The sequence below is a fragment of the Salmo salar genome, chromosome 12, assembly GCF_965601325.2.
Source record: "Salmo salar chromosome 12, fSalSal1, whole genome shotgun sequence".
Lineage (NCBI taxonomy): Eukaryota > Metazoa > Chordata > Actinopteri > Salmoniformes > Salmonidae > Salmo > Salmo salar.
Window position 1 is genome coordinate 93,291,272 of NC_138302.1, and position 17,880 is coordinate 93,309,151.

The following is a 17,880-nucleotide window of genomic DNA, read 5'->3' on the forward strand; positions in this document are numbered from 1 at the left end:
CAGGGTCATCCTGACATGACCCTCCAGCATGACAATGCCGCCAGCCATACTGCTCATTCTGTGCATGATTTCCTACAAGATAGGAATGTCAGTGTTATGCCATGGCCAGCGAAGAGCCCAGATCTCAATCCCATTGAGCACGTCTGGGACTTGTTGGATTGGAGGGTGAGGGCTAGGGCCATTCCCCCCAGAAATGTCCGGGAACTTGCAGGTGCCTTGGTGGAAGAGTGGGGTAGCATCTCACAGCAAGAACTGGCAAATCTGGTGCAGTCCATGAGGAGGGGATACACTGCAGTACTTAATGCAGCTGGTGGCCACACCAAATACTGACTGTTACTTTTGATTTTGACCCCCCCCCCCCCCCCCCTTTGTTCAGGGACACATTATTCCAATTCTGTTAGTCACATGTCTGTGGAACTTGTTCAGTTTATGTCTCAGTTGTTGAATCTTGTTATGTTCATACACATATTTACACATGTTAAGTTTGCTGAAAATAAATGCAGTTGACAGTGAGAGGATGTTTATTTTTTTTGCTGAGTTTATATGTTGAAGAGGGTGGGGCTTAAGCTGCATCCCTGTCTCCGCCTGGCCCTGTGGAAAGAAGTGTGTTTTTACCCATTTTAACCGCACACTTGTTGTTTGTGTACAAGGATTTTATAATGTTGTATGTTTCTCCTCCAACACCATTTTCCATCAATTTGTATAGCAGACCCTCATGGCATATTGAGTCAAAAGCTTTTTTTAAATCAACAAAGCATGGGAAGACTTTGTCTTTGCTTTGGTTTGTTTGTTTGTCATTTAGGGTGTGCAGGGTGGATATGTGGTCTGTCGTACAGTAATTTGGTAAAAAGCCAATTTGACATTTGCTCAGTACATTTTTTTCGCTGAGGAAATGTACGAGTCTTGGTTAATGATAATAGAGTGGATTTTCCCAAGGTTGCTGTTGAAGCATATCCCACAGTAGTTATTGGTGTCAAATTTGTCTCCACTTTTGTGGATTGGGGAAGATGTCAGATGTTAAAGAGTTTAAGTATAGCCCATTGGAATTTGTGGTCTGTATATTTTATCATTTCATTTAGGATACCATCAACCCCACAGGCCTTTTTGGGTTGGAGGGTTTGTATTTTGTCCTGTAGTTCATTCAATGTAATTGGAGAATCCAGTGGGTTCTGGTAGTCTTTAATAGTTCATTCTAAGATTTGTATTTGATCATGTATATGTTTTTGCTGTTTGTTCTTTGTTACAGATCCAAAAAGATTGGAGAAGTGGTTTATCCATGCATCTTCATTTTGGATAGATAACCCTTCGTGTTGTTGTTTGTTTAGAGTTTCCCAGAAGTGGTTAGATTCTATTGATTCTTAACAGATTTATGACTTCTTTTTCTGTAGTGTATTTCTGTATTGTTTTAATGATTCACCATAGGTTTTTGGTTTTTGGCGAGGTTTTTGGTTCGATAGGTTTCCAAAAAAATTATGTTTTTTGCATTCTTCATCAAACCATTTGTCATTCTTATTAATTTTCTTAGCTTGTCTGCTTGAAAGTTTTACATTTGCTAGGGAAGCTGAGAGGTCAAATATACTGTTTAGGTTTTCTACTGCCGAGTTTACACTTTCAATGTCCAGGAAATTGTCTAGAAGGGATTGAATTTGTTTTTTCCTAATTGTTTTTTGGTAGATTTCCACACCCTTTTCCTTCCATCGATAGCATTTCTTAATATTATTCTGTTCCTTTAGCTTTGATCACTCATGATTGGGGTGGCAGGGTAGCCTTGTGGTTAGAGCTGTTGGACTAGTAACCGAAAGGTTGTGAATTCAAATCCCTGAGCTGACAAAGTACAAATCTGTCGTTCTGCCCCTGAACAGGCAGTTAACCCGCTGTTCCTAGGCTGTCATTGAAAATAAGAATTTGACTTGCCTAGTAAAATAAAAATTTAGCACAGCTTCTGTTCAAGAAGAGTGTGATCTGATAGGGGTGTCAGTGGACTGACTGTGGAGACTCTGGGTTGAGGTCAGTGATAAAGTAGTCTACAGTACAACTGCCAAGAGATGAGCTATAGGTGTACCTACCACAGGAGTCCACTTGGAGCCTACCATTGACTATGTACATACCCAGTGCCAGATGGAGCTGTGACCTGTAGTTGTGTCTAGGGGGGCATATAGGGGAGGGAATGCTGTCACATCCAGGTATGTGTTTCAGTTCTTGTCCAGTTCTGGCATTTAGGTCAGGTCATTGAGCCTGGAAATTGTTGATCTCCCCCTCTAGGATGGAGAAGCTGTCAAAGTTAACGTATGGGGATTCTATTGGGGAGATATAGGATATTTTCATCTATTGAGATAATTTTCCTATTCATTGCTAGCCAGATGTAAAATGTTCATGTTTTGATTAATTTAATAGAGTGGGTTAGGCCTGCTCTATACCAAATTAGCATACCCCTGAGTCTCTTCCCTGTTTCACACCTGGTAGTTTGGTGGATGGGACTACCAGCAATCTTTAACCTAGAGGGCAACCAGTGGGTCCGTCTCCTCTATACCATGTTTCTTGTAGGATGACAATGCCTGTATTTCCAATTTCTTTGATGAAGTCTGGGTTTCTGCTCTTTAGGCCAAAGGCAGATGACCTCAGACCTTGTATATTCCAGGATCAGATAGTAAAAGCTTTGTGTTCCATAGTGTCTAGTGTTGTTTTTGTGTGGTTTAGGCCGGGACCATTACAGTAGGTGTGAGCAGAGCATATTGAGCATCTGATACATACCTCTTAGGTCACAGGATGGGGTTTGGGCGGATGTAATAGTGGGGGTTGGACCTGTTGCTCTGCTCACGGCTTGGGCAATATGTCCTGCTGTCATGTTGAGGTCCTCTCTCTCTCTCTCTACTACTTTTCACTAAATGAACCTTTGCTATCTTCTCTAGTACTCTCAAGCTGGGCTATTACACCCAGAGACCATACTCATGAAAGAAGTGGACCCCAGTTAATGTCCTCAGAGTTCACCTATTAGAATCAAAATGTTGTTGTACTCATGATAAGGTATTTAATGTACCTTGCCATGTCATTTAGAAACAATATGAGGTAGGAACTAGTCAGATTACATTTTTCTAAACTAACATTGTCATGTCCTGACCCTAGTAAGATGTCATTTTCTATAGTAGAGTAGGGCAGGGCGTGACAGGGGGTGTTTTGGGCTGTTCTATGTTTTCTATTTCTATGTTTAAGTTCTAGTTTTCTTTTTCTATGTTGGGATTGTTTGGGTTGATCTCTAATTGGTTGGCAGCTGATCCTCGTTGCCTCTGATTAGAGATCATATTTAAGTAGGGGTTTTTCTCTTCCTGTTTTGTGGGTTATTATCTTTTGAGCAGTGTGTTTTCCTCTCTGTGTCACGGTTTGTTGTTTTTGTGTATTCAAGTATTTTCGTGTATTGCATTTAGTTTCACTATAAATAAAATATGTGGAACTACGAACACGCTGCATTTTGGTCCGATCCTTTAGACAACCGTGACAAACATTTCCATTCCTGTTTCCCCATTTGTAATTATAAGCCAGCAATATACTGTATGTTTAGTGTACAGTCATTGACTTCGATACTGTATGTAAGGACTTCTTTTTTATGCGCCTTAACTGACGTGAAGCCTTGTTCTTCAAGTTCATGTAAAAAAAAAAAAGAGAAAATCTGACGGTTCTATGGCATGTAGATTCTTTTTTTTTACAATTTCAATTGGCAGTGTCTGAGTCACACAACAATGAAGAATTGGCACTTCCCTGAGAAGAGGGGGAAAGAAGCACGCTGAGAGGGAAAAACCCACAGTGCTTTGCCTTTGTTCCATAGTCACAACTGCAGTGTCTGTGGAGACTGACAGTCGAAAGGCCCACTGCATTCCGTCTGCAGTAGAGGTAAAAGACAAAAAGAAAACACTGTTTCTCAGACGTGATAGCAGCAGATTCAGAACACTGATGGGAAGCTTCATTCAATCGCAGCTCATTGAAGTTTCATGCCAGTCTTTGGAGCATCAAAGGAAGAAGTGGGCACGAGATGGAAAAAAGTGCTGGGAGAGGTTGGGACCAGGGGCTAGAGTGAGGTTGGAAAATGTTTGATACCTTTGCTTTGTATGTTGAGGCATTGACGGCTACTGAGCGAGCCAAAATGAAACATTTGAGAAGTGGATGTTTTAGAATAGATTAAAAAAAGTATCAGAGGATACATTGGGAAGGATAAAGCATGAAGGTTAATGATTTATAGAAATATGCCCTCTGTCTTAGAACTTAGTGGCTGACATCAACACTATTGGATTTTGTATAATTGAAAAATACTTTCGACAAACTATTACAAATATCTATGCCAGGTCTTTGCCACTGTCAAACTGCTTGTGGTTTCTATAAGAAGAAGCAGAGCAAGACATCAAAGAACCTACTTAGTACATACTTTTTGAAATGACAGAAGGATAAGCATCCTCACACTTGAACAAAGAGGGGTTCTCTCTGCTACTGTGAGAGTATAGATGGAGCGATAGTCCATAGAGGCAGTCCACCAATATTCCTAGATAAGATTAGTGATGATTGTTAGCCTGCCACAGATATGGCCACCTCACTGTGACTAATTACAGTACCAATGCATTGCTTTTGGGAGGCTGTTGACGTTTGACCTTTTTTGTCATTTGCACATTATCCCGGATGCTTTAAACATAATAGTGTATAAGAGGACTGACACATCAGACGCTCTGCGGTTAAAACTGAGACTGGGTTGTAATTAAATCTCAGCGGAGACCTTGAACCCAATGACAACAACAACAAACAGCACTGGCTGTGGCCTCTGGAATAATTCATTACAAGTGAAACAAAAAAGCAATTCAAACTGCTTTGACCAATCTGTCATATGATTTTTGTTTCCAGGCGAAAAAAAAATGAAATGTATCCTTTGTGTGTTTTTTGGTGAGTAATTTATGTATCTGGTGAGAAGGAGATAAATATTATCTTTGATAAATGACCCTCCAGTCTGCTATTCCCATAGCCCCAGTGGGTTAGGTGTCCATGTTAAACATACTGATGTGTGCTGCTGATGATGCAACAGGATGAAGTTGAGTGTAACCCAGAAGCAGCCCACTTGTGTGGCACAGCATACAGATCGGGGTACCTGCTACAATTGATCTTGTTGTTAGTGTAGTTGGTGTAGTTTTCCTTAGTGTCTTCAAATAAGCCAGGGGAAAACACATGTAGTTGTTGGTTTCATATCTCCTCCTTAGGAGATACATGTTTCTCACATACACCATTGCATGTATTTCAATGGACTGCCCCCCTTCAAGGAGATTTCTAGATTTTCCAGCGAGCAGTATTGTTCCCTCTCCATTTAATCCATTTGAAATTAATCTCTGTAATACCCAAAAAGATATTTCCTCAATGTGTGACTCTGAATGGTTTTTAGTCTCCTCTCCTCTCCGTTTAGATTTACAATCGTGTGTAAATATTTCCCATCGTGTAATTAATCCCATTTTATGAAATAATCATAGAAAAACATCACAAATCTGATAGAAATGGTGAGGTGGTGTGTGCTTGGGTGCTGAGTACCCTGTGAGTGTGGGTGTGAGTGTGGGTGTGGGTGTGAGTGTGTGTGTACAAAGTAAGTGGCTGACCTGCAAAGTTGAGCATGCGGATGTGTTTGAGCAGTAGAGTGCCATTGATGGGATCCATCCTGGAGCAAAGGCCCACCTTCCCCGGACAGAGTTCCCTGTGCATGTTGTGCAGCGCATGGGCCATGGAATAGACTGCATCGATAACAAACTGCACCTTCCCCTCTTGCTCGTAGTTGGAGTCCTTCCCTATCCGCTCCTGATCTGTAGAGCAGAGCGACAACCAAGACAGGTATCTGAGAAATGCAATACGTTATATCACTGGTCACCAACCCCAGTATCACCTTATGCTTAATAGAAAGGTGATCCCAAGCATATGAGCAGTATTGCATGTGATAGTATAGGAAATAATACAGAAATACAATAACAGGTAGGCCTACACGTCTTGAATATTATTACAAATAACATTTTATGTTAAAATTGAGTTCCTATTGTGTTGATCCTAACAGTGGGTGATTACTACACGCAGGTAGTGACCACATGAGTAGCTTCCATACAGTGATGGTTGTTGGACTTCCAAATTAAGGAAGAAAATAACTTCCTTTTGCTGGTACTCAATTCTCCATTGTTAGCTTTGTCAAGCACACACTATCATGAATGCTGCAAGGCAATCATTAGACCCAGATTGAATTGGATCTTCTAAATGTGTATTTGAAATGCTCGTCAATCTGGTACTACATGATTACTGATTGGTATTCCATCTGCTGTGGTGGCTTATCAAAAAGATGAGTCCACTTTAAAGGGCAAAGTGGGTCCTTTGTTGGGGGAAAAAAGGCCTTACACTTATCTACTTAAACACTGTCATTGGTTTTGTGAGCTGTATGACCTACGGTTACTCCAGTGTGAAGATGGCTGATGAGAAGGACAGAAAGAGACAGAAAGAGACCAACCTGGTCTCAGAGCAAAACATATTATATTTTACAAAATTCCATGCCACTCCATTTAGTATGACATGTTACTTTATGTTAAGTTACATTACATTGGCCTACCAATGTGATAGCGGTCGTACAATATAAGAAAAATGGAAGGACGTATAGTTTCCTCGGTCTTTATCGAATTTGAACCATTTAGTATGATATATTATGTTCAACTGCTTTAGTAGGATATGGTACGTTAGGTTAGGGATTAATGTTAGGGATTAATGTTAGGAGTTAGGTTAAAGGGTTATGGTTAGGGGAAGGGTTAGCTAAGCAACCCTAGTAGTAGTAGCCAATAGTTAGCTAAGTAGTTGCAAAGTAGATAAAAATTTGTAATTAGTGGCAAATTTGCTAATTAGCTAAAATGCTTAAGTTGTCCGTGATGAGATTCGAACACGCAACCTTTGGGTCGCTAGACATTCGCATTACATTTTGCCTTAAGTAACCTACTGTCCATACCAAACGTAACATATGGTACTATTTTGAAAGTCCGCGATTTACATTTACTATGTTATTTCTAGTCAATGTAATGTAACCTAATATAAAGTAACATATCATACTAAATGGAGTGGCACGGATTTGAATCAAACATAATATGTTTTGCTCTGAGAACAGGCTGAAGAGACATACAGGCAGACAAAGACAGGGGGTAATGTTTGGAAAATACTCTATACCAATGACTGTGTCCCAAATGGCACCCTATTACCTATAAAGTGTACTAGATAGGAATTAGGGTGCTATTTGGGACAACATGTGCCTATTTAATTACCACCAACTGGATTCTATGTACTGAGACGTATGCTTTCACGATGCCAGGGTCCACTGCCATACTGCTAGTTCTTTGTCAATCTGAAATGTTAGGAACTTAGTGTAAAGTAAGTCAGAAAAGTTGAGTACGCGGCTAAGCCAGTTCTGTTTGAACCACTTAAAAACAGTAGGACCTTTTAATGGAAGGCGTGGCAAAGGGCCAGGAGCCATAGAGAAAAATACATTACCCTTGCGTTAGCCTAGCGTCTAGGCCTTGATGCACTGACTGACTGGCCCCTCCTTCCTCCTACCTCTCACAATTAGCTGGAAGGTAAATGTTTAGCTAGACCACTGCAGAGGAACCAATCAATTCCAATATGTGGAGTGTAAGTGTCACGCTTGTCGTTAGAAATGGCGGACCAAAACGCAGCAGGTATGTGTATACTCATCTTCTTTATTTAACGGAAAAGAAGGAAAAAACCAAACAAACACGTATACAAAATTAAGCAAAAACGATGAACGACAAAAATGACAGCCTTGAAGGCAACACAGCAATCCAAAGACAATCTCCCACAATTAGACAAACAAACACACCCAACTAATATAGGACTTCCAATCAAAGGCAACACCACACAGCTGCCTTCAATTGGAAGTCCACCCCAATTAACCAAACATAGACATACAACTAACTAGATAACACATAGAAATACATAAACACAGACCATAAACCAAAAACCTGGAAATACTAAATCAAACACCCTATTTTCCAAAACACCACCCCGAACCACATAAAACAAATACCCTCTGCCACGTCCTGACCAAACTACAATACCAATTAACTTTATACTGGCCAGGATGTGACAGTACCCCCCCCTTAAAGGTGCTAACCCCGGAAGCACCTTAACAAAATAACCCCAAGCAACACCAAAAAAGAAAAATTCCCCCCTACTAAAAGGAGGGAAGGGAAGGTGGCTGCCGTCAACGACGGCACTGTGCTACACCCCCCCTCCCCAACCCACCTATCTCTGGAGGTGGCTCCGGCTCTGGCCGTTCCAGGCTGTCGGGGCAGTCTGGCAGCTCGGGACAGTCTAGGCAGTCTGGCAGCTCGGGACAGTCTGGGCAGTCTGGCAGCTCGGGACAGTCTGGGCAGTCTGGCAGCTCGGGACAGTCTGGGCAGTCTGGCAGCTCGGGACAGTCTGGGCAGTCTGGCAGCTCGGGACAGTCTGGGCAGTCTGGCAGCTCGGGACAGTCTGGGCAGTCTGGCAGCTCGGGACAGTCTGGGCAGTCTGGGCAGTCTGGCAGCTCGGGACAGTCTGGGCAGTCTGGCAGCTCGGGACAGTCTGGGCAGTCCGGCAGCTCGGGACAGTCTGGGCAGTCCGGCAGCTCGGGACAGTCTGGGCAGTCCGGCAGCTCGGGACAGTCTGGGCAGTCCGGCAGCTCGGGACAGTCTGGGCAGTCCGGCAGCTCGGGACAGTCTGGGCAGTCCGGCAGCTCGGGACAGTCTGGGCAGTCCGGCAGCTCGGGACAGTCTGGGCAGTCCGGCCACTCCGGCGGTTCAGGGCAGTCCGGCCACTCCGGCGGTTCAGGGCAGTCCGGCCACTCCGGCGGTTCAGGGCAGTCCGGCCACTCCGGCGGTTCAGGGCAGTCCGGCCACTCCGGCGGTTCAGGGCAGTCCGGCCACTCCGGCGGTTCAGGGCAGTCCGGCCACTCCGGCGGTTCAGGGCAGTCCGGCCACTCCGGCGGTTCAGGGCAGCTCCGGCCACTCCGGCGGTTCAGGGCAGTCCGGCCACTCCGGCGGTTCAGGGCAGTCCGGCCACTCCGGCGGTTCAGGGCAGTCCGGCCACTCCGGCGGTTCAGGGCAGTCCGGCCACTCCGGCGGTTCAGGGCAGTCCGGCCACTCCGGCGGTTCAGGGCAGTCCGGCCACTCCGGCGGTTCAGGGCAGTCCGGCCACTCCGGCGGTTCAGGGCAGTCCGGCCACTCCGGCGGTTCAGGGCAGTCCGGCCACTCTGGCAGCTCCGACGACTGTTGACTGGCGGGCAGCTCCGACGACTGTTGACTGGCGGGCAGCTCCGACGACTGTTGACTGGTGGGCAGCTCCGACGACTGTTGACTGGCGGGCAGCTCCGACGACTGTTGACTGGCGGGCAGCTCCGACGACTGTTGACTGGCGGGCAGCTCCGACGACTGTTGACTAAAGGGCAGCTCCGACGACTGTTGACTGGCGGGCAGCTCCGACGACAGTTGACTGGCGGGCAGCTCCGACGACTGTTGACTGGCGGGCAGCTCCGGTGACAGTTGACTGGCATGGCTGGGTTTACGCACTTGAAGGCTAGTGCGGGGAGCGGGAACAGGACGAGTCGGACTGGGTTGACGCACTTCTGGGTCCGCACGAGAGACAGGACTGGAAACCCAGGGCTATGGAGGCGCACAGTCGGTCTTGATCTTACCTCCTGCACAACCCGTCTTGGCTGGATGGAACTAGTAGCCCTGTACGAGCGGGGTGCTGGTACAGGGCAGACTGGGCTGTGCAGGGGCCTGATGGTAGCCGTGCGTAGAGCGGGAGTTGGGTAGCCTGGTCCTCGGAGGCGTACCGGCGACCAGATGCGCTGCGCAGGCATCCTCCTACCAGGCTGGATGCCCGCTCTAGCACGGCACCTGCGAGGGGCTGGAATAACGCGCACCGGACTGTGCGTGCGTATGGGTGAGATGTTTCGCTGAGGAGCGCACTATGGCGCTCTCCACCCCATACGCTCCTCCATATAACCACGGGTAGCTGGCTTCCGGCTCTTCCTAGGCCTAGCCAAACTACCCGTGTGCCCCCCAATTTTTTTTTATTGGGGGTGCCTCTCGTGCTTCTCCCTCAGCGCGTCCATGGCCTCATACCTCCGCCTCTCTGCCTTGGCTGCCTCAATTTCCCACTGCGGGCGGCGATAATCCCCAGCCTGGTGCCAAGGTCCGGCCCCGTCCAGAACTTCCTCCCAGGTCCACTTCTCCCGCCAGTCCAACTCGAAGTCCCTCTGTTCCTTCCTCTGCTGCTTGGTCCAGTCCAACTCGAAGTCCCTCTGCTCCTTCCTCTGCTGCTTGGTCCTGAATTGGTGGGAGATTCTGTCACGCTTGTCGTTAGAAATGGCGGACCAAAACGCAGCAGGTATGTGTATACTCATCTTCTTTATTTAACGGAAAAGAAGGAAAAAACCAAACAAACACGTATACAAAATTAAGCAAAAACGATGAACGACAAAAATGACAGCCTTGAAGGCAACACAGCAATCCAAAGACAATCTCCCACAATTAGACAAACAAACACACCCAACTAATATAGGACTTCCAATCAAAGGCAACACCACACAGCTGCCTTCAATTGGAAGTCCACCCCAATTAACCAAACATAGACATACAACTAACTAGATAACACATAGAAATACATAAACACAGACCATAAACCAAAAACCTGGAAATACTAAATCAAACACCCTATTTTCCAAAAACACCACCCCGAACCACATAAAACAAATACCCTCTGCCACGTCCTGACCAAACTACAATACCAATTAACCTTATACTGGCCAGGACGTGACAGTAAGGTCTTCTCCTCAGAGGAATCACTATTTTTCTTCTATCTAGGAATACATGGATTATTGTTGTTCTTCACTTCCTGTTTGAAAAATGTCCAGTGACATATACAGTATAATATGTTCCATAAGCAACCTATAAGGAAAGTCACATATGTGATGCATAAATATGTCATGTACAGTATATTACATAGAATTACATCTCATAAGTGATGTATACGTAATATGTTACATAAGCGACAATTAATGTAATTATATGTAGGTTGCCTAGGAAGCAACCATTGTTTGTGGCTGTTTTTCTACAATACCATGTTGTGTTGGTTTGCTTTGGGGGAGAATTGTTTTTGCTACAGAACAAGATTAACGGTCTTGTGTGTAAGCATAAATCTACTAGGGAAATTAGTCACAGTATAGGTGGGTCTGTTTGGACAATAATGTAGTTTTGAGTTTTGATGCATGATGATCAAAACTCATGTACACTGAAATATATTGTATTTTCACCCATTGAAAACCTAATAGCTATGGATTTAAAGCATTCCAGCAGGAGAATACTGTAAAAGCTTTTCTTTATTAATTTCACATATAATCAAATCTAATTGTATTGTCCATGCCCACAGTTTACAACAGATATAAAAGGTGCAGCAAAATGCTAACTACCTTAACTATTTTAGTACAATAATCAATAATAAAGACTCAGGTAAAAATAACAAGTAATAGAATAGGTACTATGCCTAGTAATAGAATAGGTACACTGTAGGATATGCAGTATAGATAAGGAATGTGCTATGTCAAGTATGTCTGTATTCAAACATATATATTTGATATTTTAGTTTTTCTTGCAATAGTTGCAGCTCTCTCTGGTAATTTGTTTCATGGAAAGAATTGATTCTTGATTTTCTCTGCAGAAACTGTGTTGCATCACTCTTCTTCATTCCTCTTGCAACGCTGTCCTGATATTGGTGCCAGACAATTTTCTGATCTTAGCAGAACCACTTCAACTTAAAAGCTTGCTAGCCCCAAATCGATATCTCTCTTTCAGTCATCTTTCATCTGCCATATATCAGTTTGCCACAGCAAAAAACTAAAGCTTATGCATCTATGAAATAAATAAATTACCAGGTTACGTCTGTGATAATTGTGGTAAACTGTGGTAATTGAGCGCCACATGCACCCAAATTGGACAGACAAATCGAGAGCTTATGACTATAAGGTTCTATCTGCAAGAATTGTTGCGGCTGGCTTCTGGGTTAAGTGGCCATTGTGTCAAGAAGCAGTGTGGCTTGGTTGGGTTGTGTTTCGCAGGACGCACGTCTCTCAACCTTCGCCTCTCCCGAGTCCGTACGGGAGTTGCAGCGATGAGACAAGATTGTAACTACCAATTGGATACCACGAAATTGGGGAGAAAAAGGGGTAAAAGTAAAAAAAATATATGATTCTGAGATAATTGGCTTTGAAGTTCTGAATCCTCATTGGTTTGAATGGTTTTAGCAATTTCTATCTTGTATTATTTTGAACTTAACATGAATTGGTGTAGAATATAGGTAGAGAACATTGAACAGAACAATGCTATGTCAATAACTACATTTAGAAAAATATCCAGATACAACCTTTTAGCCCTAAGGTCTCTAAATATTGTCACAGGTTGGCTGATGCGGTTGGGCTGTGGGGCAGCCCAGGAGCGAGAGAGGGAGTGATACAGTATATCTCTTTCAGGCTGAGTAATGGTGGCCCACACACACACTTGCTTCTCTTTCCTAGCAAAGCCTCTAATCTCATTGCAGAGTCGAAGCACGCCCACGCACTCCCAAGGCTGGCTCGCTGCCTTCAGAGAAATCCATTCAGACTAGGAGTAGCAGCACAGCAAGGTCGTGTCCCTCTACCAGGGTGCCACAGAAAGGAGTTAGTGATTCTGGGTTGGCTCTGACCCTGTTAACCTCTGCATGCTCGGGTTTGGCACCAGGCCACATCTCCCTTCATCGTCTATAAAAACTTGAACTTCATCCATAGTCAATCTTCATCCATTCTTTCAGATGAGAACATCTCCCCCTATGTGTGCCTTGGGAAAATGTAGGATGTTTCGGTTGATGAACACTCCCAATTCATCTGTCCTGACTCTGCCAACTCAAAATCATCTGTCCTGACGTTGCCAACTCAAAACCTCCAAGCTGGAACACATGGATAAAAAAACAGGATGTTGTAAACATTTTACAAACTGTTCATTAGAGACACGTGAGAGCATTCTGGATCTCATATGACATAAGTTCGGTGAATTAAATCCATAACTTATTATTGTAATATCACATGGTCATGGAGAAGGATTCAGCCATTGTGTCTGTGTTGCTATGCTGCTTGCTGTGTGTTGCTATGCTGCATGCTGTTCTCCCCTGTATTAATTAGACAGAGGCATCAAACCCCAGGAAAGGGAGCTGGGACCCGTTCTACCTTCCTGCTCCTCTCCACATTAATCAATATCAGCTGTGTATTTCACTCATTCACAGATAAAAGACTAGACTACCAGTCACTCACACACTCGCTCTCTCTTTGATCACTGTGAGCACACAGAGCCCTCCCAGGACATTGATTATTCTTCACTCATACCCCATGTGGTCTGCTTAACACCTTGAAGACGGGTGCAAAGCCTTCGCCAGCAGCACCAGAGGCACCTGGAGAATTCCTGAAACGTTGCACGTTGAGAGGGGATTGCAAAGCCAAAGAAGTTTATGACTTTCTGCTACGTCAACAAACTTCAACACAGCCTTAGAAAAACAACACCCCATCATATTTCTGGCAAACAGAGCTGTGCAGGCAAGGTATTTAACTCAGACTGTCACTCACATAAATCCTTCACAGCCTTTTCACATGGCAAAGCTCTTCATCAGATCTTCATCTTATCTGGATTTCTCTGCACATTTAGCTATTTTAGCATTTTTTCACCGCAAGCAATAAGAAGAATGATCATTAATTTGGTTCTCTCCAGCACCTGAACAAGTTTGATGTGTCTATTTTTCCATATGTATTGATTAGTCCTGTACAATACTCATAGAAAGTGGATATTTTCTTTATTTAACTAGGCAAGTCAGTTAAGAACAAATTCTTATTTACAATGACAGCTTACCGGGAAACAGTTCTGCTGTTCCCCAGGGGCAGAACGACAGATTTTTACCTTGTCAGCTCAGGGATTCGATCCAGCAACCTTTTTTTTACTGGCCCAACGCTCAAAACACTAGGCTACCTGCCATCCCAATTAGGCATGGACGCGCCTCACAATGAGAAAATATAAACAACTAAAGACACATTCTCATTTTTAGAGACAGGTTAGTGCTACTGTGGCTAGCAAAATAGTGTAGAATCGATTCCTAACTAACTGTAAGCAATTTTAGCTAGCTAGCTAATCATCTTGCTAAATGTGAGGTGAAACAATTGACCCAAGGCTTCAGCCACAGGGAGCAATGCGGATGTCAAGAAGTGTCAAAGAATAACATTCTGGCACACATGATTTACCCACTCACAATAACATGTCTGTTGAGTTTGTATCACTATTCCAGAGCAGCTATGCCAGAATTTATGCGGTAAAGGTGTAAATGGAATGCAGACTGTTCCATTGACCAGTCTGGCGCACATTCAACAAATCTGATCAAACAAAGTGGATAATCGTCAAATCCATCATGATTTATGTATTGTAACAGGCCCACAATGTTATTTTTTTTCGCTGAAAAACATTTAGAAGTTGTCCCTTTTCAGGTTGAGAAGAAGTTACTGCTAAATGCTCTCCCGTTTGTATACATAAATTGTTGGTGGTAGTCAAAGTATTTTTTAACTGTAGGGCAGTTGATTGGTGATGATGACATGAACATATGTTGGGGTTGACAACCATACAAATTTTATATGCCGATTTTTACCTCATCATTGTGTGAAATACACACATAAGCAATAGCCTAAATGTAGGCAAATTTTGTTGGGGGGCAATGAGGAGATTAGGGATCTTTCCCCCATGGCCCTTTCCCCCACATGTTTCCATGGCAATTCTTGTTTTGGTCAGTTTGATTGACCTCTTTATCGCATCTACGCCTCAAGACCAATCTATCTCAGTGTGTAACGTCCATGCATGGATGAGTTGATGAGTCAATGAGTTGATGAGTCAAGGTTGATGTCCCAGTTCCCCAACCCTTCCTCCTCCAGGTCCCTCTAGTGAATGAAGTCATCAAGCAAGCTTAGTTCAACATTAAAAGACAATGTGACTAAGACTGACACAAAGCCTGTATGACGTGCGTGGTAATGAGGAGACCAAGGTGCAGCGTGGTAAGTGCTCATGATTAATAATTTATTATAACTCAGAACAATAAATCAAAACAACAAACAAAGGAAAACGAACATCATGTTCTGCAGGCTTTACTGAGCTGTACAAAAACAAGATCCCACAACTGAAGGAGGGAAAAAGGGCTGCCTAAGTATGATTCCCAATCAGAGACAACGATAGACAGCTGCCTCTGATTAGGAACCATACTCGGCTAAACATAAAGAAATAGAAAATGTAGAATGCCCACCCCATGTCACACCCTGACCTAACCAAACAGAGAAAAAGGCTCTCTCAGGTCAGGGCATGACAGTACCCCCCCAAAGGTGCGGACTCCCGGCCGTAAACCTGAACCTATAGGGGAGGGTGCGGGTGGGCATCTACCCATGGTGGCGGCTCCGGTTCAGGGTGTAGCACCCGCTCCGCCCGCTGATCCCTCCGCTTTTGTATTACTGGACCGTGGATCGTCGGAGGAGGAACTGGACCACGGATCATCGCCGGAGACTCTGGACTGCGGACCGCCCCCGGAGACTCTGGACTGCAGACCGCCGCCGGAGACTCCGGACCGCCGCCGAAGACTCCGGACCGCCGCCAAAGACTCCGGACCGCCGCCAAAGACTCCGGACCGCCGCCAAAGACTCCGGACTGCCGCCAAAGACTCCGGACTGCGGACTGTCGCCGAAGACTCCGGGCTGGGGACCGTCGCTGCAGGCTCCGTGCCCTGTCCGGAGCCTCCGGCGACGGTCCCCAGTCCAGAGTCTCCGGCGACGGTCCCCAGTCCGGAGTCTTCGGCGGCAGTCCGCAGTCCAGAGTCTCTGGCGGCGGTCTGCATTCCAGAGGCTCCAGGCCATGGATCATCACTGGAGGCTTCGTGCCATGGATCATCCCTACAGGCTCCAGGCCATGGATCATCACTGGAGGCTTCGTGCCATGGATTATCACTGGAGGCTTCGTGCCATGGATCATCACTACAGGCTCTGGGCCATGGATCATCACTGGAGGCTTCGTGCCATGGATCATCACTGGAGGCTTCTTACGTGGAGCTGAAACCGGTCTCACCGGACTGGGGAGACGCAATGGAGACCGGGTGCGCAGAGCAGGCACAGGGTATACTGGGCCGTGGAGGCACACTGGAGTTCTGGAGCTTAGGGCTGGCACAACCCGTCCTGGCTGGATGCTTACTTTAGCCTGGCAAGTGCGGGGCGCTGGCACAGGACGAACTGGGCTGTGAAGGCGTACTGGCAACACAGTGCGTAAAGCTGGCGCAGGATATCCTGGACCGAGGATGCGCACTGGAGACCAGGAGCGCTGAGCCGGCACAATACACCCTGGCTGAATGCCCCCTCTAGCACGGCAAATGCGGGGCGCAGGCACAGATCGCACTGGGCTATGAATGCGTACTGGCGATATAGTGCGCATCACAGCATAACTCGGTGCCTGACTGGTCACCTGCTCCCTACGGTAAGCACGGGGAGTTGGCTCAGGTCTGAACCCTGACTTAGCCAATCTCCCCGTGTGCCCCCCCCAAAAAAAAAAATTGGGGGGGCTGCCTCTCGTGCTTGCCTCGTTGCCGTGCTAGTTCCTCATCCCGTCGCCACTCTGCTCTCGCTGCCTCCACCTGTTCCCATGGGAGGCGATCCCATCCAGCCTGGATCTCCTCCCACGTCCAGGATCCCTTGCCGTCCAGGATGTCTTCCCAGGTCCATGTCTCCTGACCACGCCGCTTGGTCCTTTTGTGGTGGGATCTTCAGTGACGTTCGTCATTAACGGTAGACCAAGGTGCAGCATGGTTTGGGTTCATCATATTTATTTATTTAAATGTGAACCAGAAAAAACAATAAACAATACAACGAACAAAAAGCTAGGCGTGCAAACACATGCATAACCAAGACAAGATCCCACAACTGACTGTGGGAAAAAGGGCTGCCTAAGTATGATTCCCAATCAGAGAAAACGAATGACAGCTGCCTCTGATTGGAAACCATACTCGGCAAATCAAAGAAAAAAACAACATAGACATACAACACATAGAATGCCCACCCCATGTCACACCCTGACCTAACCAAACAGAGAAAAACGTCTCTCTCAGGTCAGGGCGTGACAGCCTGTCCTTCAGTTTGCAATTTATATCTCTCCAACCTCTACTCAGATCGTTCAGCTTATTGCTGACTTGGCATAGTGGAAATTACAAACTGTAGAAGCCTTTTTAAATCTTGAATGCACTACTATTTGCATGTATTGCTGCAGAGGAAAATTATCTGTGACAATAGTGATCAAATTAAGATAAAGATCTGTAGCTATATCCTTGGCTTTCTGACAGGGGTTTTTCTTCTCCCGGATCTTTTCTTCACACAGAGCCAGTTCATCCATGAAAAAGCAATGCAGTAGATAGTGGCACTGAGAGGATGTGACTGGCATTAGTCTTCTGTTTCGACGGATGACATTAATCTGTTGAAGTCTTATTTTGCCATATTTTTCCCAATAGATACCAAAGACATGTCTGCTTACTGACCTCACACCGTTTTTAATTGCTGATTTTTGAATTACTGGCCTGGGTGAGGAGAGATGGCCTCTAATCCACTTGTAGTTAGTTTCCAGTTGGATGCCTTGCTACACTCCCAGAAACAGCAGTACTAGCCTAAGGACTTAAAAAGCAAACAGTACCTAATAGAAAACAAAAATGGAGGAAATTCTTCTGTTAGTGCAGCTTTTCCCAGTTTTGTACTATATTGCG

The 17,880-nt window shown here is 45.3% G+C and overlaps 1 protein-coding gene across 1 annotated transcript in view; it reads right to left on the reverse strand.

Moving 5' to 3' along the window:
* The window catches only part of LOC106566015 (metabotropic glutamate receptor 4), a 281,330-nt gene that overhangs the window by 48,434 nt on the left and 215,016 nt on the right, over positions 1–17,880 (reverse strand). Inside the window, exon 7 of the mRNA XM_014133787.3 lies at positions 5,619–5,819. Coding sequence (XP_013989262.1) covers positions 5,619–5,819 — 201 coding nt within the window. The remainder of the gene's footprint in view (positions 1–5,618; positions 5,820–17,880) is intronic.